This window comes from Physeter macrocephalus, chromosome 8 (genome assembly GCF_002837175.3).
Source record: "Physeter macrocephalus isolate SW-GA chromosome 8, ASM283717v5, whole genome shotgun sequence".
NCBI classification, from domain to species: Eukaryota; Metazoa; Chordata; class Mammalia; order Artiodactyla; family Physeteridae; genus Physeter; species Physeter macrocephalus.
Window position 1 is genome coordinate 15,346,719 of NC_041221.1, and position 26,985 is coordinate 15,373,703.

General features: G+C 54.0%; 1 protein-coding gene across 16 annotated transcripts in view; it reads right to left on the minus strand.

Annotated features, from left to right (window-relative positions):
• The window catches only part of PCNT (pericentrin), a 111,832-nt gene that overhangs the window by 79,636 nt on the left and 5,211 nt on the right, over positions 1–26,985 (minus strand). For 15 of the 16 annotated variants that reach the window (XR_008618022.1, XM_028492765.2, XM_055086490.1 and 12 more), the window contains exons 3-14: positions 23,348–23,425; positions 21,394–21,595; positions 20,066–20,121; positions 18,984–19,158; positions 18,414–18,550; positions 16,371–16,482; positions 14,647–14,884; positions 14,319–14,394; positions 9,681–9,837; positions 8,671–8,876; positions 6,001–6,452; positions 4,255–4,777 (exon numbers count right to left, since the gene is read on the minus strand). Coding sequence is in view for 15 of the 16 variants with exons in the window: in XM_028492765.2 (XP_028348566.1) it covers positions 4,255–4,777; positions 6,001–6,452; positions 8,671–8,876; positions 9,681–9,837; positions 14,319–14,394; positions 14,647–14,884; positions 16,371–16,482; positions 18,414–18,550; positions 18,984–19,158; positions 20,066–20,121; positions 21,394–21,595; positions 23,348–23,425 (2,412 nt within the window). In the remaining variant the exon portion in view is untranslated. The remainder of the gene's footprint in view (positions 1–4,254; positions 4,778–6,000; positions 6,453–8,670; positions 8,877–9,680; positions 9,838–14,318; positions 14,395–14,646; positions 14,885–16,370; positions 16,483–18,413; positions 18,551–18,983; positions 19,159–20,065; positions 20,122–21,393; positions 21,596–23,347; positions 23,426–26,985) is intronic. The other variant, XM_055086484.1, reaches the window with a different exon arrangement.

Here is a 26,985-nt window from a genome sequence, read left to right on the forward strand (position 1 = left end):
GGGATGCAGAGGGGACACTGAGGGGGCTGAGGAGACACTGAGGGGACATGGGGGCTGAGGGGATGCTGAGGGGGCTGAGGGGACACTGAGGTGACGCTGAGGGGACATGGGGGCTGAGGGGGACGCTGAGGGGACACGGGGACTGAGGGGGACGCTGAGGGGATGCTGAGGAGACACTGAGGTGATGCTGAGGGGACACAGGGGCTGAGGGGACGCTGAGGGGACGCTGAGGGGACATGGGGGCTGAGGGGACGCTGAGGGGGCTGAGGGGACATGGGGGCTGCGGGGACGCTGAGGGGATGCTGAGGGGGCTGGGGGAGTTTTGTCCTCTTTCATGAAATCTGAGTACAGTGCCATGGTGAAGAGAAGACGGTCTGTGTGACTTTATCAGTGCCCAGCGCAGGTCTGGTCTCAGCCGGGTTTCGTCGTGCTTCCCTGAGCGCCTGCAGGCACGGGCTTCCTGGGTGCGGGTCCCTCCTGTCTCTCATCCCCCACACATGGGAAACCCGGATTCAGGGTCCGAGGAGCAAACCAAAAAAAATGCCAACTCCCAGACTTTTCAACCAAACAAAAGGGATAAACGTCATATTTATGTTTCCCTTTATTTTTCTCCAATCCACTAATTCCCATTCTGGGAACGTCCACGTGAAAAAACAGTTTACATGCTAACTTCAGATCAGTCAATATGTACACACACAGCTAAGAGCACTGACTATTAACCTAGGAAACCCAGGCCAGTGCCAGGCCTTATTTTACGGTTCGAAATGAGCTATTAACACGTCCTTTTGAAAAGCCCCACAGAAAAAGTACCTACAAAAATTTATAACCTCGGTAAGTTTGTACATGTGCTTCACAAAAAACACCAGTTATCCTTAACCCCAGAAAGACCAGAAGATGCGGAGACACCAGTATTTCAAATCTAAGAACACCAAGGCAGAAGGGCCTCAGGGGCGTCCAGCCAAGCGTCCTCAGATGGACTCCAGGGGTTTTGCAAGCCCTGCGAAGATGGTGTGCAGAATTCCGTGCATACACGCATGTCTGCACGTGTGCTACGCATGTGCGCTACACACATGCAGGGCGGGCAGGCGGGGCAGTGACATCACGTGGGGCCTGGCTGCATGGCGTCCACACACACCTGTGCCATCCTGTGTCAATGCAAAGGGCACTGAGGGGTGTGAGCCCCACACAGGTCACGAGAACCCGGACCAGGTCCCAGCCTCCACGGCAGCCCCACGTATTCCAACTGCTTTGTTAGACTCCACTGTAACCTCGACCCCACAATTCGACATGTTGCTTATACACCTGGTGACGCGCAAAGTTTAAAAATCCAAAGAAGTGGGAATTCCCTGGCGGTCCAGTGGTTAGGACTCGGCACTTTCACTGCCTGACCCCGGGTTCAATCCCTGGTCAGGGAACTAAGATCCCGCAAGCCGCCCAGAGGAACCAAAAAAAAAAAAAAGGAAAAAAATCTAAAGAAGAGCCGATAGCATGTGCTGATCCCTAAGAGCACCTGCTGGGGGTGGTTGTTCTGCGTGAACACACGTCACCCACACACCCAAGCAGCCCGCCCGCTCCATCCTCCTCCACAGCCACTGCCTCCTCCGGCCTCCCCTGGGTCCAGAGGTACGGGCCCTCTCCCTGGCCTCAGCAGAACCCCGACACCACCTGCCCCCGGGCTCCCCACGAGCCTCGGTCAACCTAGAGCAGGGCAGCTGCCTCCAACCAAATGGCCCCCGTGGGACAGATCCGGGCACTCTGCTGCTGCCCTGCCCTCGGTCAGGTCCTTAGTGCCCACCTGACCTCCGAGATCCTAGCAACACTGTGTGGCAGGGCCATGGGCACCTCGGCAACAACTGCCCTGAAGAGGTTTGCAGGACGGGGCCCCTGGCAGCAAAACCCTCCCGGGCCGCCGCTGAGCAGCGCGCAGGCGTGAGGAGCGTAGCACGTGGCACGCGCTCCGCAGGGGACGCACCGTGGGCTGTGCAGGGCACAGGGCGCGGGGCCGTGAGTCCCGGACGGAGGGGCCGTCTCGGAAGGAAGGGCTCGTGGAGAAAACGATTTGACGAAAGGGAGGCAAGAATGGGAGTTTCCAGGCGGGGGACAAGGCCAAGTTCAGAGAGGTCACAGCCAGGGTGTTCCATAAACTGCCAGGCAGCAGGCGTCCGGCACCACGATCACAAAGAAGACAGGACATCGGGCCAGAGGACACTTGGGCGGAGTCTGGGCAGGGCTGTGCCCCCGGGTTGCACCATGGGCCCCAGGGTTTGGGGGTGCAGCACGGGATGCAGAGGACATGCAGCACCTGCCGGGCACCTGGCACAGGCAGCTCCCACGCAGCTGAGCGCAGGCCCCGGGCCCTCTTGGCAGGTGTGAGGCCTGCCCAGCGTCCACCCCACTGTGGGCCTCACGGATGCCCCGAGGGCTCTGATCACGAGGAGAAGGCTCAGGAGGCCCAGCGGCTTTGCTGATGTCACCGGCACCCCCGTGGGGGCCACAGCCTGACCCCCAGGCCATCCCTGAAGCCACCGCTGCCCAGAAGGAACCTGTGGGGGCCCCCTCCTGCGGAGCCTCCTGCACCTGCACCTCGGCCACATGCCCGCCCCTGAGCTCCCGCACGGCTGCTTTTTGCTGCTGCCCCCAGGGGCAGGCCCTCAGCAGGCCACACCAGCTCCACCTGCAGAGAGCGAGTCCACAGGGCACTGCCTCCCACTCGCCTGTCCTGCCACCCACACACACCTCCCACCTGCAAGGTGGGAAACACTCCACGTGCTTCCTACAAGCACGTTTTACACTAACAAAATTAAGCCATAGTTTAAAATACATAGCTTTCTCATGTAAAAAATGCGTACTTCTCCCTCTTGGTATTCTTTTAGAACTTCATCTTTTTCAAACCCTATAATCCCAGGGAATCTAATTTAAATCCACAGGCTGGGAACAAGCCCCCTTCCCCACGAATCTATCTGCATGGGAGGAAACTGAAGCTGACACTGAGAGCTCACTGGACTGGCCTGGGGGCACCACAGCCCTCCAAATTCACACCAAAACGACAACTCCCAGGGAGGAGTTGTGAAACCTGCCCTGGGGCCCGAATTCAAGGACAGGCCAGAGGCTCATGACCCCAGGTGGAATGTGCTCAGCCCTTGGGAAATTTGTTCAAGATCTCGGCCCGCAGGGACTACCCTGGTGGTCCAGTAGCTAAGACTCCATGCTCCCAATGCAGGGGGCCCAGGTTCAATCCCTGGTCAGGGAACTAGATCCCACATGCCGCAACTAACAATTCTCACGCCGCAACTAAAGATCCCGCACGCGGCAACAAATATCCCACGTGCCGCAACTAAGACCCAGTGCAGCCAAATAAATAAATAAATAAACATTTTTTTTTAAAAAAAAAGGAAAAGATTTCGCCCGCAGACCACACAGAACAGGCAGAGCCGAAGCATAAAATGAAGCCACCACACCTCTCAGCACTAGGCTGCCTTCTTCCTTCCATCCTTAAACAAGCTAAACCAGGAGCAAAGGACAAACCCCCCTGGGAACATCTCATAAAGCACATCTCAGTCGCGAGCAAAGGTTCTACCTGGTACTTGTGTTCTCACAAGGCTGAGATTTCCTGCTTTGTCGTTTTGAATATCTACTTCTTCAACACGTGACAAGAGCATGAAGGCGCCAGAACAGGATCATTTCTGAGTGCCTGGCACGCACACCTGGCCCAATGGGCACAGAGCAGCCCGTCCCCACGCTGAATTCCCACTATGTGATGACGTTCTAGCCAAATAAATGCATCCTATTCATGACGTACAAGTGCCGTGGGTCTGCAGATGAGGAAAGGGGAGCGCTGGCCAGGGCAATGGGGCCGCCTCCAGAAGCTCCTTTCATACCACAGCTGAAAGCACCTGCCAAGGGAACAGTCGCTGCTCTTGACACAGGACAGAGGGTTTAATCTCACAGAAATCGGTAGAGGCTCCAAGGAGCACTCTGAACCCTTTGAAATCTCACAGGGAACGCTGTACGCAGGCACAGGCAGGCGCACGTTTTTCCAGGATCAGAGATCCAAAGCCTTCACCAAGGAGCCTGGGACCAAAAAACGCGTAAAACTCACTGTTCTGTACCCGCCTCACCAGGAAACCCACCGCTGTCCCTGGGACACACACACACACACACACACACACACACACACACACACACAGGCGCAGCTGACACACATGGGCAACAGAAGACACCAGTCCTGGGGAAGGGCGAAGCCCCGCACCTCACCTGGTGAGCCCCGCGCAGCCGGGAGGCTCCCACGCCCCCCACGTGCTCTGTGCTCACTTCCGCTCTCAGGCCGTCCTCTGCGGGCCGAGGCTCTTCGGCGTGTCTCAGCTTCAGCCTCTCTAGCGCCCAAGTCAAGACCACGCGGTGAGAAGCGTCCTCTTTCTGCGGCCGCTCCTCCAGGCCCCGCAAGCTCTGCCTCTCAGACAGGTAGCGCGACTCCAAAGCGTCCAGGCGTGACGCATGTCTGGTCTCCAGAGCACTGATTTCCGCAGCGTGTTCTGTCTGCAGCTCAGCCACGCGGGCTTCTGAGAGAGCCCACCACTCTCGCTCCAAAGAAGCCCTCAGCGCCTCCACCTCGGCCTGGTGCCGGGTCTCCAGCTCCGCCGTCAAGGACAGGACGTGCTGCTGGTGTCTCTCCTGGAGCAGCTGAAGCTCGCGGGCGTGCTCCTCCCGGGCCTCCCGCAGGAAGGCGTCTTGCTCAGCGGCGAATTTCTCTGTGATTTCTCGACGTTCTTCTAAAAACCTGAGGAGACAAGCCAAGTGAACACGGAGAGTCAACGTGCAGCCACAAAAGCATCAACCTCACATTTCTCACAGGAGACACCACTTTCTACTGGTGAGACCATCGTGCCCTTCCCGGGCTGCTCTTCCACCTCCCCGGGCTGCAAATGGTCTGAGCCCCACTGCCAGCCGTGAGCGGAGAGCCAAGGGGCCCACGAAGCCAGAGGAGCTCAGAGGCCAGAGCCCAGGCGTCCCCGGTCACAGACCGAAGTACAGGACACAGGACCCCCAGCAAGAAACCACACACACATTTCCACAGACACCTTGTGGTGTCTGTGGGTGTCTCGTCGGCGAGGAGAGGACCTCAACAGGGAAGGGACAGTGGCATTGTTTACAGGAGCCAACAGGGCTGCAAAGAGCATCCAAACGACCCGCAAAACCCCTTCGGGGTGAGTTAGGGGCATGAATTGAATGAGTTGCAGGTGACACTGGCTGGCAAACACAGAAGCAGGGAGACGCCCCTGTAACCGAAGCACCCAGCACCCCAGCGGGAACAGGGAAGAATCTCTGCGGGGCGCCCGTCACACGTTAGTGCCATGTGGTGCGTTCCGGTGACTGACAAGAGCGGGGATGGGCTCAGGTGCGAACTGTGCACCAGTCGCCAGGAAGCCTTTCCGCTGATCGGCCCACGCGGGACGGCCTCATCAGTTTGTCCACCGTGCCTGCGTCCTTCCAGCTCACACCGTGGGTCAGGATTTGAACTCAGTTCTCAGACCAACAAAACCAACAGCAGCTCCAGTGACACCAGGACTCACCAACAGCCCTGGTCACTGCAGCCTAGATGTGCAAAGAGGCAGCAAACCAAATCACATTCTAAGTCTATTTAGAGCTTCAGGGAAGTACGTACATAGTTCAGAAAAACTGCTTATTATTTTTTAAAAATCTGTTTGAGTTTAAACTACACAAGAAACTTCAGAAATGAACCACACGTCCTTATGATAAATGAGGCTGAAGTTCTGCTACTGAAACCGTAAACCGTGCAAAGAACACAAACGACTGTCAGAGATGCATGCAGGGCAGCGTGGATCACGGGACCGACCGGGGCTCCACAGGAAGGACGGGGGCGCTGCTGCTGCCAGCAGGTCCCGCAGCCCCAAGAGCCACGTGGGCCCTCCTGGGGACCGGCCTCGCCCAGACAGGTGGGCGGCTCTGTACTGAACAGGTGGCCACGGGGACGTCACCCACCTGCTCTGGGCCAGCTTCAGCTGGAGGGCACAGTCCTCCTTCAGGTGGTCCCAGGCCGTGGGGGCCAGACCAGCGCCCAGCTCCTGGCCGCACTGGCTGCACTGCAGAGACTCGTCCCCCGCGAGCCCCAGCTCCAGCTGCCTCAGGCGGCCCTGCTGCTCCGTCAGCGACCCCTCCAGGTCCAGGATCTGGGCCGCCTGCTGGTCCTGCAGCTGCCTCATTTCGGCTTCTCGAAGCTCAAACCTGCGCATCACGGACAGCTTCTCGGACTCGGCCTGCTCCCGCAGCTCGAGGAGCGACTGCGCCAGCCTCTCTTCGGCCCCTCTCCTCAGGGCCTCACGTGTGACTTTCCACTCGGCCTCTCTCTCACCGAGTTCTCGTCTCATTAGCTCAATCTTCTCCTTGGCGCTCTTCAGTGCTTCCTGGTGAGCTTCAACTAAAGTACATTTCACCTGCAGAAAGCACAATTTTATTTAAGAAGGAGGAAATTAAATGAAAAGATCGCTGGCAGCAACGATCCAAATCCATCTCTGAAGATAGAGAAGTTCCACAACATACAAGCACTAGTTCCATAATGTATTGCACTGAACAGAGAAATGGCAGTGTTTCTTACCCTGATGGGAATAAAGGGGCCTAAAATGCACAAATCTAAGACTATGTGCTTAAGTAAGACGTGTCCGCATCCCGGCACCTGGCCCCGACTGTTACCTCTGGGGCTGGCAGGTCTGGACACACACGCGAAGGGGAGCTCCTCTGTGGTGCCAAGACCAGCCCAGGGGATCAGACACGTAAGGGGCCTCCCGTCAAGGGAAGGCCAACCCCCCAGACAGAGGAACCACCACCAGCCAGGACGGAGCCACAGGAGAGCAGCAAATGGCACCAGGCCAAGCCTCTGGACTTGTACAATGAACATTCCAGGTTCTACAAGAGACCTGAGCAAGAGACTGAAACCAACACCCTTAAAGGTGTCATGTGAAAAGGGAGGTGAACGAGAAAGCTGAACACACACAAATATCCTAATTTTCAAAAAAGGAAAGAAAGGTCACCAGACTACCGATCATCATCAAAAAGAAACAAAACAGAACCAAAAAGGTTTGTGAGATTGACCTCAACTCTTTATTCAAGCTATTAAAGTTTAGGGCCTGCTCTTAGTGATGGCTGAGAATCAGCTCTCATCAGAGACAACAACTGCAGACTCCGGATAAAATCCAAGAGATCCCGGGGCGGGGGGAGGTGTGTGGGGCGGGGGCGTGGTCTGACACCCAGAATAAGAAAACGGCCTGGGTCACCGACCTGTTTGTGCCGTGCACATAGAAATCTTACTTGTTTGAACCAGAGGAGCTGGGAGGTGAGGGGGAAAGCCCATTAGGACAGAGGCAGAGCAGGAGAGCTGCAAAATCTGTGACTGTATCCAGCCCAGCTCTCAGGCTGGTCCCTGGTCATATACACGCAAGCAGACTCCAGAGCAGGCCAGCCAAGGCCAGGAGAACTGAAGGGCCCAGCACGGAGAAGACGGGGAGGCGACTGGCCTCTGCCGGGGGCGGGGACAGGGCGGTCTCCAGGGACTGAACCCTTAGCCCGTGGGGTCAGCACTAACCCCGGGAGACACCGTCAAAGGTAAAATGGAGAGAACAACGCACTCCATCGAAGAAAACGCAAACGATGGTTGGAATGACTACACTGGTAAAAGAGCAGGTAGATTTCAATACAAAGAAGCTACAGGACAGAAAGGGGACATTTCGTTAATGATAAAAGGGTACGTTTCTCAGGAAGACATAACAATCATAAATGTGTAATAACAGAACCACAAAATACTGAACGTAAAAACTGAGAGAACTGAAGGGAGAGAGAGATAATTCCACACGCCTCTCTTAATAATTTACATAAGGAGATAAACTGGTGGTCCAGGAAATACATATACCCCTGAACGTCAAAAGCCTTCAAGGAGAGTCTGTCCTTCAGGGAACGGTGCCTGAGAAGGTCGTGTGCCAAGGCAGGCGGCTGGCGAGCGAGCCACCCGCCGTGGGGCCACGGGCCTCCCACAAACCCGTCCGAGCCTGCTCTGCCCCCGTCCGCACCCCCAGCGCCTCAGTGTGAGGACAACACGTGATCCGTCTTGCCGGTAACAATAGCTTCCTATGCAACTGCTTTGAAAGAGGAGGAACCCCAGGGAGGCTTCGCGGGGAAGACCAGGGGCAACAGCAGCACCTCCCAGATGGTCATCCTGGGCTGCTCGGAAGGAACACGAGAGAAAGTCACCTCCACTCCGCTCCTCCGAACTGCGGTGAGGCTCGCCAGTAATTTAGGGGAGGGGTCTCATCACCACTTGCGTCCGCGGCTGCACGACTGACGGTCAGCAAGGAGAGCCTGGGGCTCAGGACACCACAGAAGACACAGTGGATGAGGCCTGAAGGTGGCTCGCCAACCACCCTGGCGCCCCTCAGTGGAGCCCGGCCAGTTCCCCTGAGCACTGGAAGCACCTGTAAGGAGCCAACTCGGGCCCCGGCTCAGGTGGCATCCCATTCCGACCCCGAGGAAGGCACCCAGCAAGCAAACACTGCTCCAGGTGGACGGCGTGGTGGACCTCGGGGGCTTGCGCTGACCCTGGCCAGTTAACACGAGGCCCCGGTGGATGCGGGAAGTGCAGAGTGGTGAGGTGTTTCAACTTACTTTCTCCAAGTCCTCTTTTAGGCGGATTTCATGCTGCAATTTCTCGTGTAAATTTCTATTTTCTACTTTGAAGAGGTCGATTTCTTCCTTGAGCTCCGTCAGAAGAAGCAGGAGATGAGCCTTGTGCATGGTTTCCAGACCCAAGTCTCCGGCTGCCACCTCCAAGGCCGTGCTGTGTGCACACAGGAGGGGCACCCCGGCGAGCTCTGCAGGGAACAGGGGGCAGGACTGTCAGGCTGACCCGCAACTCAGACTAGACACCTACGTTCAGAAGCCTCAGACACTGCACGAAGATCCTGAAACTCCCCGTGTGGGCTCGGCGTCAGAAGTGGACACGACACACCCACCTTCAGCCAAGTGGTCACTGAGCCCCAGGCCCATCCTGAGCGGCCCCCACCCACTGTTGCTCCTTCCGCCTGGGTACCGGGTGACCTGGCACCCCCAGAGCTCCTCTGGCCAGGGCTTGTCACCGTCCCAGGCTCGCTAAAGAGCCAAGCGTGGCCGAGGCACCGGTTGACAGGAATGTGCTGAGCAGTGGCCGTGGGGCACCCCTCACACAGGAAGGAGAACAGGGAGGACAAGAAGCCAGCAGGCGTGGCCCAGCTCTCTGGGCCACAGTCTTCCCCTTCACAGGCCCGCCCGGCTCCGAGGTCCCCGGCGGGGCCCCTGAGCCGCCGGCCCTCACGGCGGGGCCCTCTGCCTTGCCGCCTCAGCTCTACGCGGGACCCACCCTCTCCTGGGCTCGTGCCCAGGGCCGGCCTCACGTCTGCTCTCCCGGGTCCCCGACCATCCCCGGGGACAACCGCAGCTTCTCTGTCCCCGTGGCCCCGGGCAGGCCCTCTCCTGACACGCCCAGGCCTGCTCCTCGACGCCCGAGGAAGGGCCCCCGGCGCCCACGCTGCAAAGTAAACGGCCAGCGTGTGCAGGTGGCTCTCACGGGAATCAGTCACCGCCCAGAACGTCTCCTGCAGGCCGGACTCCAGGCGACACGCGGCACTGAAGGCACACACCTTGGCCGGGCTCTTCCGAAGGCCCCACATGCTGCGCCCCTTCCAACACCTGGGTCCCCGCGAGGTCCGCCTCCAGCCGCACTTCCGGGGAGGACTTCCCCGCTGCTAGCTGGCGCTGGTGGTTTTCTTCCAGCTGTGTGTGCAACCCCAGGCTCTCCTTTGGGAAATCACAGAGAAAACCTTCTAATGACTCTCTCTCTGAATCCCTGCCTCCCAGGGAACCCCCCGGGGGACCCACTCCCCACGGAGCCTCGCCACGCACGGCCACGCTGCCTGCTGCCCCACGTCTCGCTTCCAGCAGAGGCGGCCTACTCCACCGACGCCGAGCCGTGGGCACTGGGTCCCCCACCGGAGCCCCGTCCCCTGCCCTCTGCACCCTGGGCCAGGCCTCCGGGACCAGCCACACGGCCAGGGCCTTGGTGGAAGGCGCCCTGCCCCACCTGCAGCTCCCGGGTTTCTCCTCACTCCCTGCCCTGCGCTTCCCATCCAGAGCCGGGTGCTGGGCCTGCCCCCCGAGGACGACGCTCCAGAGCGCAGGGTCCAAGGGGCTCGAGGCCGTGTCAACGTTTCCTGTTCCCTCAAAATGCAACCAGTCACCCCATCTTCCTCAAAATCACAGAGAGGCCACGGCAGCCTAAAGGTCCAGCTCTCAATAAGCTCGAGTTATCTTTTAACTCAAGACTGGAGTCCTCATACGGTCACGGGAGAAGACACCTTGACTGACGGGTGGACTCGAGCGCCCCCGACACAACTCGGCTCACAAGGGTCAGGCTTCCCAGCAAGTCGGACGAGAGCGACTCGCCATCCCGGGAAAGAAAAGGGGGCCAGAGTCTCACCCCCCGCCAGGCAACAGCCAGTTCCAGATGACAAAAGCAAAGATAAAATACAGGGAAATACTGCTGTGCCTGGAGACTGGGGACAGGGAGCCGAGAGCATGGGCCTCCCAGCCTCTGAGGAAAGGGCAGAAACATGGCCGTGACAACCAAACAAGTCAAAAGACATTCAGCCTCAGGGACAACCAAACAGTTGCAGCCAGAGAGACACTGGCCAGGGGTCAGCGCCGACCAGAGGGGCATGGCGGTTCCCACACCCAGCTTGGGGAGCTCCACCAGGCACCCTCAGTCAACATGGCGCGTCAACACGCCAAACATACACCACGCACGCGCACACACCGCGCAGGCCATGCACCACACACACGCCCACCCATGGGACTTTTGCTTAAACACACGTATACTCTATCGTCTTTATGTTCCGTCAGATGATAGAAGACATAATTTAATTCATAAACCTATGAGGAGAAGAAACAGTGAAAGAGGTCATCATTAAGCCAAAGGTGACCAACTGCTGGAAGACGGGAATCACGGATGCTCACGGGGGTTGAACGGGGAGCCACTTGAGAGCTGCCCAGACACCCACGAGGCTGGGAAGTGGGTACAGGGGGCACAGAGGTGACTGCACAACCCCCAGGGGCTGTGGACCAGGGAGACTGGCGTGGGGGGAGGGACCTGGCCGACTGGAGTGGGGACCCCACTGTGCCCCTCTCCTCAGGGACCCCAGCAGGAGGCTGGTAGAGACCAATGGCCCCAGGAGGGGAGACTCCCCAGCCCCCAGGTGGAGCCTGCCTGGTCAGACAGCCCCCCAAGACCCCACGGTGCCTCACGCTTCCTGACGGCACAGCCTCAGGTCACCAACCAATGCACGGACCACAGACGTCCCACACAACACAGAGACCCAGACGGACGGAGACACAGCAGGAACTACACGGAGCCCCAGGAGGACTCTTAACACTAATGGCCGCCTTCAGAGAGGAGACCAGACAGCCCGTCCCTGACGCCGAGCAGAGGACACAGGAAAGAGCACAGAACAAGAAGGCAAAGCCCTAGGAATTTAACAATGACAATGGAAATGAGACAGTCAGCTACAGAATTAGAGGAGAGGGGAGAAGAAAATCTCCCCCCCCCCACCAAAAAAGCCTAAAGCAACATAAAAAGAGAAATGAGAATTGAAGGAAATCAGTGGTTCCAGCCTGGAGGTCCAGCATGAAGCTCGCAGGAGTATCAGAGAGAGAACAAACCACATGGAGGAACAGCTGTCCGAACACGCTGAACGGCTGCTCAAGACTTCCCAGAAGTGGACACAGAGTCAAGGCCCTGCCTGTTCCTGGTGTGGAAGATGGACACAAGCTGCCATCTCAGGGCTCCCTGGAGCCGCCAGCACGGCACCTCCACCCCCAGCACCGAGGGCAGGAGGACGGGGGAGCCACCGGCTCCTCAGAGCTCCGCATCAGAACAGGCGCAGGCGGCTTCCACTGTCACAGAGAGCTGCGTGAACACCGCTGCCCACAAAGGTTAGAGATGCCAGAAACAAACGGCATGGAGGCCGTTCAACGAAGAGGAACGTAAAGGCCAATAAAACAGCACACACTCACCCCAGCGCTTCACTCTCCGGTCATTAACACGCATGACGCAGGCGGCTGGGGAGCTCGTGGAGAGCGGCGGTGTGACCGCGCCTGCATGGGACGCAGGCAGGACCCGACCCGCCAGCCACCCGCCTCCAAGTCATGCCTTGAACCTCGGGTTGTTGTTTTAAACAAGCAGACGCAATGCAGCCTGTGGAGTCACCAGAGACACAAAAGCAAGCCTCCCTCTCTGCTTGTCAGTATCACAGAAGGAAGCTTTTGTGACAAGGATGGAAATTCAGATTTGATAACATAAAGACAGTCCAGTTCCCAACTAAAGATTAATGAAACACAACCTTTCTCAATGTTTATGGAGACACTCATATACCTCAACAGCAAAAAAACAAAAAACAAAAACCCACCTGATTAAATAAAAAACAGGCAGAAGACCAGAACAGATACTTTTCCAAAGAAGGCACACAGATGGCCAACAGGCACATGAAAAGGTGCTTAACATCACTAATCCTCAGAGAAATGCAAATCAAAACCATGAGATACTCCCTCACACCTGTCAGAATAGCTATTATTAAAAAAACAACAAATGACAAAGGTTGGCGAGGATGTGGAGAAAAGGGAACCCTCATGCACTGTTGGTGGGAAAGTAAACTGGTGCAGCCACTATGGAAAACAGTATGGAGGTTCCTCAAAAAATTAAAAATAGAACATCAACAAAAAATGCTGCAGAAGGTATGGAGAGAAGGGAACCCTCTTGCACTGTTGGTGGAAATGTAAACTGATAGAACCACTATGGAGAACAGTATGGAGGTTCCTTAAAAAACTAAAAATAGAACTACCATATGACCTAGCAATCCCACTACTGGGCATATACCCTGAGAAAACCATAATTCGAAAAGAGTCATGTACCACAATGTTCACTGCAGCACTATTTACAAGAGCCAGGACATGGAAGCAACCTAAGTGTCCATCGACAGATGAATGGATAAAGAAGATGCGGCACATACATACAATGGAATATTACTCAGCCATAAAAACAAACAAAATTGAGTTATTTGCAGTGAGGTGGATGGACCTAGAGACCGTCATAAAGAGTGAAGTCAGAAAAACAAACACCATATGCTAACACATACATATGGAATAAAAAAAAAATGGTTCTGAAGAACCTAGGGGCAGGACAGGAATAAAGACGTAGATGTAGAGAATGGACTTGAGGACACGGGGAGGGGGAAGGGTAAGCTGTGACGAAGTAAGAGAGTGGCATGGACATGTTTACACTACCAAACGTAGGATGAATAGCTAGTGGGAAGCAGCTGCATAGCACAGGGAGATCAGCTCAGTGGTTTGTGACCACCTAGAGGGGTGGGATAGGGAGGGTGGGAGGGAGACGCAAGAGGGAGGAGATATGGGGATATATGTATATATATATATATACACACACATATAGCTGATCCACTTTGTTACACAGCAGAAACTAACACAGCATTGTAAAGCAATTATACTCCAATAAAGATGTTAAAAAAAAAAAAAAAGAACTACCGTATTATCCAGCAATTCCACTCCTGGGTATTTAACCAAAGAAAACAAAAACACTAATTGGAAAAGACACATGCACCCCAATGTTCACAGCAGCCCCTATTTACAACAGTCAAGATATGGAAGCAACCTAAATGTCCACCAACAGATGAACGGATAAAGAAAATGTGGCACATACACACGTACATACATACACACAACGGAAACACTACTCAGCCATAAAAAAAAGGAAATCTTGCTATTTGTGACAACATGGATGGGCCTTGAGTGTGTTATGCTAAGTGAAATAAGTCAGATTGAGAAAGACAACTACTGTTTGATGTCACGTCTATGTGGAATCTAAAAAACCCACCTCATGGAGAACAGACTGGTGGTTGCCAGAGGTGGGAGAGGGGCTGTGGGCAAAATGGATGAAGGGATCAAAAGATGCACACTTCTAGTTTGAGGATAAAAAGTCCTGGGGTGTTGTGTAGAGCACAGGACTACAGTAAACAATGCTGTATTGCGTATCTACAGGCTGCTAAGAGAGTGGATCTTAAAAGCTCTCAGCGCAAGGAAAAAACTCCACCTCTGTGTGGTGGTGGACGTCAAGCAGACTGACCCTTCACAGCACACCCAGGCATCCGACCATCACGTCAGAATGCCCTGTGTCAGCCAGCCCTCAAGACGAAACAAAGGTGTCCCATCACCTCGTGGTGCTCCAGCCGAAGGCCGAGCTGATCAAGACGGTCTCCTCCTTCTTCAGACGTCTCTTCTGAACAGGCACTGGATGAATTGAGAAACTGTGCTGTAACAACTTGACACGGGTGCCCCTCCGCTGAACTCCGCTGTCCCTGGGGTCCCGCTTCTGTGCCGAGGACACGATGGCCGCCGCGAGGGTGGCGCAGCGGGGCTGATGCCCACCCACCCCGGCAGCACGCCGCCGTCCGCAGCCTGCGCGCGGGTCAGACCGGCGCCCAGCTTTAATGTCATCTTGTCGAGACCCAAACATAAACGTGTTCTCCCACGCTGCTTTACCTGATTCCCACGGCCTCCGGCGGGGAGCTGTCCTTCCCGTCCTGCAGCCGCTGCTGTAACAGCGCCAGGTCCTCCTGGTAGCCCCTCTCAGCCTCCCTCAACGTCTCTTCAAAACAGACTCTCAGCTGTTCCGGTTCGGACTCGTGCCTGGTTCTCTCCTGCCGCTGCTCTAAGTCCCGCTTCAGGTGTTCTAGCCCCTCCACGTGAGACGCTCGGGCCAGGAGCTGCTTGTGTAACTCTTTACAGGATGAAAGTAAGCAATCGTCTCAAAATGAAACACTTAGGGGAAATCAGAAGGTAGTTAAGAGCCTGTAGTGTGGTGCTGGGGGGAGAACTGTAAAAGGTCCCCCCATCCCAGAACCCGTGAATGGACGTGGGACCCTCCAGGGCTTACGCTACGTGGCACAGGGGGCCTCGCACAGGGAGACCACCCAGGCGGCCTCAGTAAACCCCAGAGCCCTGAGGGCAGAGAGCTTTGTCAGGCCGGCACAGAAGTCAGGCGGACTGGAAGTGTGGGAAGCGCTCCACGTGTTGCGGGAGCCCTGAAGATGAGAGGGCCGCGAGGCGAGGAACGTGGGCAGCCCCTGGGCCGACAGCCAGCAAGGAAATGGGACCTCGGTCCTACAAGCACAGGGACGGGACCCTGCCGACCAAGGGAGCCAGGCCAAGGCCCAGCCCAACGTCTGGACTTCGGCTGTGGGTGACCCTGGGTGGTTTCAGGCTGCTGAGTTGGTGGTATTTTGTTAATGGCAACAGAACAGTGATGCAGAGCATGAGAGAACTGTCAGCATCACGGTTCTGATCAAGAGGGCGCTGCCAGCTAGTCCACCAGAGCTAGTTATTAGCTTTCAAATAACAGGGATGGAAACAGGTCCCTGTCCCAGGTCAACATTCCCCATGAGGGTCCTTAAACGCACGGGGGGGGGGGGTGCGCAGCGGAACGCGCACAAGCTGAAACCCGCGGGTGAGAGCGCGCCTGCAGCCCGCCCACAGCTCAGTCTGCCGGCTCCGCCTGCAGCCGCCCGGAGCCCAGCAGGCTGGGGACGGGAGGCCTATCCACCCACACAGACCGTCAGCTGTGACTGCGGGTCCTCTCTCATAACTCTGTTCTTTGCTCCTTAGTAACACTTACGCACAAGGGCAGACCCTACAGTTTCAGGCCTGTCTGGAGAGCGGCAGACAAGCCCACGTCTCTCTGCCCCGTGTCTAGTGACCTCCTCCCTCTGAAGGTGCCACCGGCGAGCAGAGACCCCTCTGACTTGGGGTCTTGTGAGGGGGAGACCCAGGTGAGCTGCCCTCGGTAAACATGGCGTCACCCTCCAAAACCAGAGCTCAGGGCCCCAGGAGCCTGACAAAACCTGACACAGGTGAGCTCATGGGACCCAGGAGGCAGTGTACACCCACGACCCGAATGCCCACTGAGAACTGCGTTTCGACGGCGCTCAACCAAGCCCCACACCGTGAGCCCAGTCTCACACGTGAACAGCGCGTGTCCACGGGAGGACACAGGCTGCGAGAGTCATCGCTCACCAACGCGCCTACGAGGAAGCCGAGGCTGCCACCAGCAGCTCTGCACCGTGAAGCCGCAGACCTCAAAATTCACAGAAGTTTACTAAACCACTTTTTTGGGCCTGCAAAACCATTAAATCCTAGTTTGGGGTTTCAGCAGTGAAAACACAGCTCTAGCTTCTGGGAACCTGGATTTTGAACATGAGGCTCCTCACCACTCAGCTCCTGCCTGCTGGACCTTGCAGACTCCAGCTGGGCCCCCAGGCGCCGGATCTCCTCCTGTGACTGCGCCTGCAGCTCCGTGTACGAGGCACGCAGGTTCTCCAACTGGAAGAGAAGGCGATGGTGTGGGAGCCCGACCAAGACCCGGGCCCAAGGCAGTGCCGGCGACACCCGTGCAGCACCCGATGGGCACCAGGGGAACACACGCAGTCTCGGCTCAAGCCCACCCACCTCCAGGCGTCCCCGAGAGCAGACCAGAGGAATCCGCGGCCACCACGGCCTCTCATGTGGACACCCCCAGGCCTCGGCCTCGTTCCCAGCAGAGACCTGTCCCCCTACTTTGTCAGGGAGGGTGGACGGGCCCCCTCCATCTGTGACCATGGGCTCCCTCACCCTCGCGTGGCCTGTGTGGTTTTCTCCGCGTTCCCTGGTCAACCTTCCTGGGAAGCAACTCTTGCAGGGATGAACAGAGCTTGCACGCCAAGCGTGTGCCGAGTGCCAGCTGGCCCTGCACCGCCGGAGCTGAGAGTGGCTCCGCCTGCCCTCCCGGGGCCTGGGTCAGGGTGGCCACCCAGCACCCCAAGTCATGAGCACAGGGCCGAGTGCTCCCGGGGGAGCGTGGGCGGTGCTGGCCTGCGGCTGGCTCTGCTGCCTTGTGGAACGGGCCTTTCCTCACCCAGGGCACAGTGCAGAAGGCGACCTCTGGCCGCCTTTCTCCCTGGATGAGGGACAGCCCGCAGGGCCCCGCCTGGCCCTGGTCCTGCCCGGCCAAGCTGGCCTCTGTCTGGAGGGGAGGGGGGGGAACAGGTGCGAGAGCCACAGGGCTAGATGCGGCTCCTCCTGGGCTCCACGACTCTCCTCCCTGCAAACCCACACACGGGCCTCGGCTAATTCCGTCTTCCAGTTATTTCCTTTCTAATTCCTTGAAGCAATGCTTGGGGCATTGTTTGGCTCTTGGTCTTGGTGATAAAGGCCCTTCAGGTCCCTGAGTGAGATCTGGCCACATCACCCATATTTCGGTATGTAAAGTTCCAATGGAAAAGAGTTCTGAATATGGGAGCCGCAGAAATGTTTCTTGCTAACTTCTTGTTTATTGAGTCAAAGTCAGAGCATGTGCCCTTGCACCCTAATGGCTGGAGCCTGTAGACGTCCCAGGGGCACTTGTCAAGGGCACGAATTCTCCAGATGTAGGACTGAACACCATCATTAAGTCAAAGTCACAGACTCTATATCCTGACATGGCTACCTACCAGCTCCACCAAATACTAAGAGTCTCTTTAAAGGAGGGCTTAAAGTATGGAGGTCCCTCAAAATCTAAAACTACAACTACCATATGACCCCAGCAACCCCACTCCTGGGTATGTATCTGAAAAAACGAAAACACTAATTCGCAAAGATACATGCACCCAATGCTCATAGCAGCGCTATTTACGATTGCCAAGATGGGAAGCAACCTAAGCATCCACTGACAGATGAATGGATAAAGAAGATGTGGTGTATATATACAATGGAATACGACTCAGCCATAAAAAAGGATTGCTACCATCTGCAGCAACATGGAAAGACCTGGAGATTACCACGCTAAGTGAAATAAGTCAGAGAAAGACAAACACTGTATGATATCACTTATATGTGGAATCTGAAAAACAGAACAAATGAATGTATATACAAAACAGAAAAAGACTCACAGTCATAAAGAACAAACTAGTGGTTACCACTGGGGAGAGGGATGGGGAGAGAGGCAAGTTAGGGGTAGGAAATTAATAGGTACAAACTACTGTGTATAAAATAAGCTACAAGAATACACTGTAAGGCACAGGAAATATAGCCAATATTTTATAATGAAGTACAATCTTTAAAAATTGTGAATCACTATGTTGTACATCTAAAACTTACATAACATTGTAAATCAACTATACCTCGATTTAGAAAAAAACACAAACATACACATATTAGGGCTTAAGCTTTAGGCAATAGTAGGGTGTGAAATGACCCCAAGCCAAGATCCCCTCCAGCTCCCCCTGCACAATGCCCACCTCAAGCTGGCTTTCCTTCTCCTTTTCGTTGAATCCCAGCTCCGGGTCCTCCACGCACTGGCAGTGCTCCGACCGCAGGTCCGCGCGTAACTTGCTCAGGGCTGCCTCGTGCTCAGCTCCCGGAGTCTGAAGGGAAACTGGAGACGGGCACGGGCCTCACTCAGTTTGTGACGGCACAGCGTCCTCCTCCTCAGCAGGGGCAGCTGCAGGCACGGCGGGTGCCCCAGGCTCTTCCAGACCCCATTCTCAGGACCCTGCTCTCTTCGGGGAGGAAGGAAGGGGAAGACGCAGGCCAGCAGGCAGCATCTACTGACCAGTGGGCCCCACCGCGGAACAGAAAGGGAACAATCACGAACTACTTTTTCGGTAGCAATTTAGTAGAGGAACATGCCAAAGATTTCTCTGAAATGAAGGTTTTGGAAGGTTTAGGGACCCTGAGATGCCTGTGACCAACGAGGAGGGACCCCAAGGCTGACTCTCCTGCCAGCCAGTCACATGGCATTTTTTCTGGGATGACACAGGAAAACTCAGTCCCCTTCCAAACTTGCTCATTTTTAATTAGAGACTCACATTCAGCCTGATTTTTGTCTTGAAAAACCTTCTCCAACTCAGCCTTCTGTTCTGCCAATTCTTTCTTAAACTGGTTTTGTAAATTCTCCAGTTCTGACCGATGCCTTTCTGATAATTCTCGGCGTAGGTTTTCTAAGCACAAGTCTCTCTCGGATTCCCAGTCTTGCTTCAGGGTCTAATTTAAATAAGGAAAAAGTAGATGATGGCCAACAGTTTATTCCTGCGGTAAAAAAATTTCAACTGCGCATTCGAAAACCGTCACCCCCAGCCAGGCCAGACTGAGTGCGGGACACAGCTCGGGACGCCCAGGCAGACGGGAACAGCAGCACCTGCAGGCCAGCAGCCCAGGGCACGTGAAGCAGGTCCGCCTGCCAGAAACAGAGCTGGTCGCTGAGCAAACGCACGGGACTCGGCCAGCAGGGCGGCCTCCGTCCCGCACGCAGACCCGGGCACCACAGCAGCACCGTCGGGCTCTGACGGGGTCCGGCTCTGTCCCAGGCGCCCTAAGAAATGGGTCCCCCCGTCCAGCTCAGAGGGCGGGGGCTGGGGCACGAGGCCACCCTCCACCCACCGCCTGTCCAGAGTGGCCAGGGCGCACCGGCCCCTCGGCCTGACGTCACACATCTCCTAACACCACCCACTTCCTCAGCCGTCACCAGCGCCAACGGCCCTGCTACAAGCGTGGCCTTGAGAAAGGGATGGGTCGCAAGAGTCACGCTCCTCCCACCCCCCCACCCCCCGTGGTTCCCCGAGGCCCATACACGTCACTTGATCGCCACCTCGGTGGCGTCCACGCCTCCGGTCCGTGAGGACCGAGGTCTGGGTCCCGAGCACATCCAGGGCCGTGCCACAGGGCTGCTCAGAAACCAGATGGGAGGAAAGAGACTCCCATCACACCAGGCAACACAAAAGCCCACAACCAGCTGCTGTGATTAATTCACACTGTGCAGAGAAAGCAGCGCGTCATGCTTCACTCCCACGACTCCAGCTCTGACTGTATTTTGTCAGAATCAAGGGGAGGGGTGCCGGGTGGGGATGAGGGAAATACCGCGTACGCGGAATGACTTTCTTATCCTGTGTACCTCTATCATCTGGGCATTTTTCTCCATTTCTGATTGTAGCTTCTCCTTCAGCTCAGCTGCAAGAGAAACATAAAAAGTCGCTCAGATCACCGCCGCTCAGACTTTTCCACAATCTGATCCCCCAGGAGATGAGAAGGCTTCCGGCACCTCTGGCTGCTCCACCGAACACCTGCCGACATTAACAGGACAGGACACGTCTATGAGAAACAGGCAGGTGATGATGTCTGGGTTAATTAGCAAATCACACTCACGCCTGACAAAGGACGGGAGAGGTCCAGCCAGAGCAACAGTCCAGGAGGGCCAGGCGAGGCCAACTCGGGGGCTGCACAGACCGCTGAGCACTGAGCTTGCGTCATCCTCTGCCTACGGGGACCTCGGCCCGTCCACTCCACACCGGGCCACTGCGCACCCAGGGCCCCGTAGTCCAGGGTCCCACTGAGCCAGCTTCCAGGCTGGCTGCGGGACCACAGGAAAGGAGGCACTGGGCAGAGGAGGCCGCACCAGTGGGCACAGCCAAGCGTGCAGCTGCGGGGAAGTAGCAACACGCGACAACCGGCAACCCCTGGGCGCGGGGAGGGCGGCCTGAGCAACTCCAGAGATCACACAAAGGCCCGGAAGCCACCCTCCGAGGGCAGGTCCCGCCGGGTCCACAGGGGCCCCGCCTGCAGCAGAGCTTCAGGGACTGGACGGCAGGGTGGGCCTCTCGGGGGACCGTTCCCAGGGGTGCACATGCAGGAAACAGCGTTGAACAAGCCTAAGTAAGGAAGGCATATTTCATATTTTTAAAATTTAACAAAAGCAGGGGAGGACGTGGAACTATCTCCTTGTGTTTGCCTGAATCTAGGTGAAGAAACAGGCCAGGCGTCAAAGGACCGACAAGGCTGCTCTTCCAGGTGGGTGGGCCCCCAGGAGAGGGAGACTCTGCAACCGGAGCAGGTCACAGGAAAATGGGCCAGGGTCTCTTCTCCGGGGGAAGAACGTTCTAAGCGTGAAAACACGAAAAGCCACCAAAGTGCTGCCTTTAAACACTTTAAGTGGGTGAATCACGTGGTACATGAGTTACAGCTCAATAAAGCTACTCTGTATGATTTTTACAAAAAGTACTAACAAAAGATGTACCAAGAAACATTAAAGTGAAATCATACAAGTTCACCTTGAGGCCAGCGCATCGCCAGATTGAGAGGCACCTGAGCCGCCACCTGGCACAGGGCGCAGGGGGGACGGGGGCGGGGGCGGGCTCCACGAGGCCTGGTCGCACACAGAGGCCCAAGCACAGCACAGAAGCCAGGCGCCTCCGACGACACCCGCGGGCCGGCTGCCGAGCGTACCTGCCTCCTCCCGGACCAGCTCCAGCTCCCGGTGCGCGCGGCTCTGCAGCAGGGCCCGCTCCTGCGCGTGCCGCCCGGCGAGCTCGGCACGCAGCTCGGCCAGCGCCGCCTCCTTCTCGCGCTGCAGGTGCGCCTGCGTCAGCTCCAGCCGCGCCGCGTGCATGTCGCTCAGGCTCAGGCGCAGCACTTCCAGCTCCAGCTCCTGGAGGACACCAAGTGCAGTGAAATAAGCCAGGCCCAAAAGACAACGACACGATTGCACTGCCCCACTGCCGTGAGGCATGTACGATCGCCAAGTCACAGAGACAGAAGGTAGAATGGCGGCTGCCAAGGGCTGGGGGATGTCGCTTAGCGGACAGGGTTTCAGGTTGACAAGATGAGAAGAGTTCTGGAAACGGATGGTGCTGACGGTTGCACAACAGTGTGAATGTATGAACACCAATGAACTGTGCACCTAAAATGGTTAAGATGGTAAAATTTATGAGTGCTTTACAATTAAGAAAAAGACTGTGACAAAAACGGAGGTTGAGGGAAGTATAAATGGAGTTTCAGTAATTAACTGTGCAAGAGGAAGGTGAAGGTGTTGATTAAATTTAGACTTAGATAAATTAAGTATATATGTTGTATTTAATAACCTCACCATTAAAAGAATAGAAACTGTATATTATTACTTCAAAATGAACAAAGGGAGAATTTTTTTAATCCTCTGATAAAAAATAATCTAAAGAAGGCAAAAAAGGAGAAAAGAAAGAAACCAAACAGGCAGGACAAACAGAAAGCCCAAATTAAACGTCTGATGTAAGTACAAGCACGTCAGTGATTACATTAGATATAAGGGAATTCACTGCCCAGCAATTGTGAGAGTCAGTTAAAAATCAACCCTATGCTGCTCACCAGACACACACCTCAAATAGAAGGATGCAAAGATGCTGAAGGTAAAGGAGAGAGAAGACCAGAACCATGTCTGATCCATTCACACAAAGCTCTACATCAGAATCGGCACAAAAGCCAGGAGGGTGCTCACTTCAGGGCGGGCAGCAGGGAGCAGGGTCCAGCACCGCCCTGCCCCTGAGTTGTAGAGACCATGTGCTGTTCGCGGTGTACTCATCTGTTGGGCTATATCTAAGTTTTGTGTACTTTTCCACAAAGATGCTCCAAGTCGCAGTTTAAAACAAGTATGAAATGTGTATTTAAGGCTGGATTTTACAGACCCCACTAGAGACCATTTCTCCAGGCCCTGCCAGGCCCTCCTCTGAGCTAGATTTCTCCTGCAATAATGCAGACTGAAAACCAAACTTGCTCACTGCCAAAAGTAGTGTGCGCTGAGTCCAGCTAGAATCGAATGTCTAAAATACAGACTCTCAACTGTAGCCATTATTTCATGTTAACTTCTAAGGGAGTATAATCTACAGAACTACTGAATCACTATGCTGTACATCTGAAACTAATACAACGTTGTAAATCAACTATACTTTAATTAAAAAAATAAGATAAAATACAGGACTTTCAATGTAACACTTTGAAATTGGTCAACATCTAATAAATTTTCTCCCAAATGTTAACAAAAACTGAATGGATTAAAGAAAAGCAATCAATTCAACACTCACGGAAGTGACACCAAGCATGTGGTAGGAATGGTAAGACCAGCGCCCAGCCATCAACACTGACGGTAAGACCAGCGCCCAGCCTGCAAGCCCGTCCCCCAGTGTGTGTTGCATGCGGGGCTGCCCACGTGGGCGTGGGTATCGAGGGCCAGGCCCAGGAGGCACGCTGACCCCACAGGACCCTCAGTGAAGGAAGGGCGACTCTCCCTTCCATGCCCACCACCAAGATCAAAGGTCACAGGAAGAACGCCTCCAGCTTCCACAGCTGGCTCCGGCCCCCACGCGCCCCCACGCACGGGAGGCATCCCCAACCGGGACACACCTTGACCGAGAACCCAGGAGAGGCATACCTTGGTCATTACTCCAGGCTGCTCCGGACCGTCGCCGTCAAGCTTCTGCGGCGTCCCCGCTCCACCGGGCTCCTGCAGCTGGAGGGGAAGTGCCAGGAGCATCCACAGCGGCTCGCAGGGTAGCCCGGCCCCCCGGCCCCGCCCGCCTCCAGGCCCGCCAGTTCCATCTGCACTCTCCTTCTATACAAATCTCAAGCTGTAAACATTTTTCATGTAACTTGCTTCCCTAATGATGTTGCTGCCCGATTTTTAACGAATTCTGCTTCTTTAAGTTATTTCACTGCGTGCTTAACACAAATCACTAAACTTTAGCTGCTCAACACATATTTTCTAAGCTCTTAATTTTATATAAATTCAAATATTTCATCTTCAAGATTTTCCTTTAGATAAATCTTTTCCTTAATAATTTGCAGAATAGTATTTTTAGTTTCTTTTTGTAAATCACCTCAAAATTGAGTTTAAAGCTTTCCAGTGAATTTTCCCCCAATAGTTTTGACCCATAAGTTTACAAGAATTGGGGCTTTTATCTGCAGGAAGGCTCAGTGCGCACGACTTGGCGACTCGCGGGCGGCTTCCACCCCCATGTCCACCTGCACCTCCAGCCCTGACCACACATCACTCTGCCGCTGTCAGGGTGAGCATTAGCATCTGCTGGACCTAACTGCACTTACCAAGTTTCTTTTCTGGGTAGTTATAACTGCTTGAGAGGACTGGCATAATTTTATTCCTTCTTACAGGTCTTCCAAAGAACAATGAGAAAATTTACTTTGTTTTTTTCTAGAGTAAAACATTTTACCTTGCAATTACTACCAGACCCCTGCATTTATCTAAGACACAAAATGCTTCTCCCATATCACGATGCTATTGCATCATCCTAAGGACTGTTTTGTCACACTCAATTATTGCCAACCATGCCAACACCACCTTAAATAATGAGGAAACAGAAGAATGAGGGAACCACCTAGAAGGACGAGGAACAGTGAACTCATCCACCCTCCAGTTTTCTAAGTGACTGGAGAGACCATCTCAGTAGCCTGCTTTCAACATGACAATTCAGGGACTTCCCTGATGGTCCCGTGGTTAGGTCTCCGCGCTTCCACTGCAGGGCCCACGGGTTCCACCCCTGGTCAGGGAACTAAGATCCCACATGCCACACGGCGTGGCCAAAAAATTTAAAAATGTAAAATAAAATTTTAAAAAAGACAATTCGTTAAGAATTTGTCATTTTCCTCCCAAAATGACAGAGCAATGCTGACAGCGAGGACTCTTCCCAACCATCAGGTGAGTCAAGAGAAGAACGCAGAGAGCAGCACTCGGGCCACGATGCTGGTGAAGCTGGGGGCAACAGCGACATCGCAGACTTCACGTCTCCACAGGACGACACCTCAATCCCCTCACAGTCAGGAATCAGTAAGTGAACAGCATATCTCAGGACAGGGCCTTCCCTGGCGGTCCAGTGGTTAGGACTCCGCGCTTCCACTGCAGGGGGTGCGGATTCCATCCCTGGTTGGGGAACTAGACTCCGCATGCCGCAGGGTGTGGCCAAAACAAACAAACAAACAAACGACACATCTAAGGACAAACAAAAATAAAAAGGGTCGTCAACACTGACGCCACAGAAGAATATTCCTGCGAATAACTTAATACCCCAAACTGGAAGATTAGAAGCACACATTCTGAGAAAAAGCACAACTGAATAGTCTGGTAACTGTTCAGTAAGTTAACTCTGCAATTAAAGGTCTTTCCACAAAGAAAGCTTCAGTCCCCAACAGCTCCACCATCTTACACCAGCTCACCCACAGAGCAAAGGACCCTCTCAGCTCGTCACGTGAGGCCAACATAACCTCAACACAAAAACCTGACAAGAGAGGAAAATTCCAGGTCATTCTCTCACAAAACACACTTCTAAATCAACTGAGAGGACCATATGACTTTTCTCTTTTAGTCTCTTAAGTGAATCACACTGATTTTTTGGGAATGTTTGACTAAGCTCGCACTCCGCTAAAATACACTCCACTCCACACCCACCAAAACTGTTAAAATAGAAAACAAATGTCAACACCAATCACAAATGTTATGGAACAAGGAAAACACTCATATGCTACTACTGAAAACATAAACTGAACAACTGTTTTAAAACAGCTCAACATACACAAGTTGAACGTATACCTAAATACTGACTCAGATATTAAATACCTAATTACGGCACTTTAGAAACGTGCTCACACAGACACCAAGAGACTTGTATGAGAATGTTCATAGCAAATGCCAATCAACAGCAGAACAGAAAAACCAATGTAATGGTAATGTATGTAATCCATACAGCAAAATACTATACAACAACGAAAATGAAAGAACTATAGCCTTTAACTCCTAAAGGATGCTGGATAAGAAGACCCATACTCGGGACATGCATACTGGATTATCCTATTTATAAAACACTCAAAACCAGCAAAACTAAACCATTCTTCTAAAAGTCAAGGTGCTCCATACACAGAAAGTAACTTGAGATGGATCACAGACTTAAACATAGAAACCAGGCCATCAAGCCTCAAGAAGACACAGGAGATTATCTTCACAACCTCAGGACTAGGGGAGACCTTTTGGACAGGACACAGAAAACACTAACCAGGGCTTCCCTGATGGCGCAGTGGTTGCGCGTCCGCCTGCCGATGCAGGGGAACCGGGTTCGCGCCCCGGGCTGGGGAGATCCCACATGCCGCGGAGCGGCTGGGCCCGTGAGTCATGGCCGCTGGGCCTGCGCGTCCGGAGCCTGTGCTCCGCAACGGGAGAGGCCGCAGCAGAGGGAGGCCCGCATACCACAAAAAAAAAACAAAAACAAAAACAACACTAACCAAAGAAAAAAATGATAAATTCAACATCAAAGTTAAGAATATTTGCTTATCACAAGACACCATTAAGAAAACAATTAGGTAAGCAAGACTAGGAAAAATATTCACAGCACATATATCTAACAAATAACCTGGGAACGCTAAACAATAAACTTTGGAAAAATAAAGACAAAAACAACTACAGGTTTCCCCCACTACCAAAAATAGAGCATTCCTATGAAAGCTTTCATAAACCAAAATGGCATAAAGGTAAAGAAGCAATTAGATTTCTTCATAAAACTGAAAATCTTCTTTGGATTTATTTCTGTTAGCAAACACAGGTACTAATGTAGGTCTTTTGTAAAAGTGAAGTGGTGTAAAGCGACCTTTCAAAAAGTGAGGGATAGCTGTATAAACAAATATTCTATAGTTAGTAAATTTGTGTTTTACTGGCATGAGAAGTAGCAATTCTGAAATTAATTTGTATGTATTTTAAGATTGAGCAAATAAGTAAAGATACTGTAGATAAGCCTTTTCCCCATTTTCTCACTCCGGGAAAAAGGAGCTAAAAATAAGGAGAGGGGAAAAGCTAGAATAAATTCTGTGCTGTTGGATTGGTATTGAAGATATTAGTGTGAATTCATGATTTTTATCACACATACAGATAGACAAATAGATATAGATGTGTGTGTATATATGTACATTTATATTATCTGGCTCTGTCTACTGAAACAGCCTAGAAGCAACCATACCCTGCAAGCAATAAGCACACCTAGCACCCAGATCTTGGATTCTAAAACCATTCTC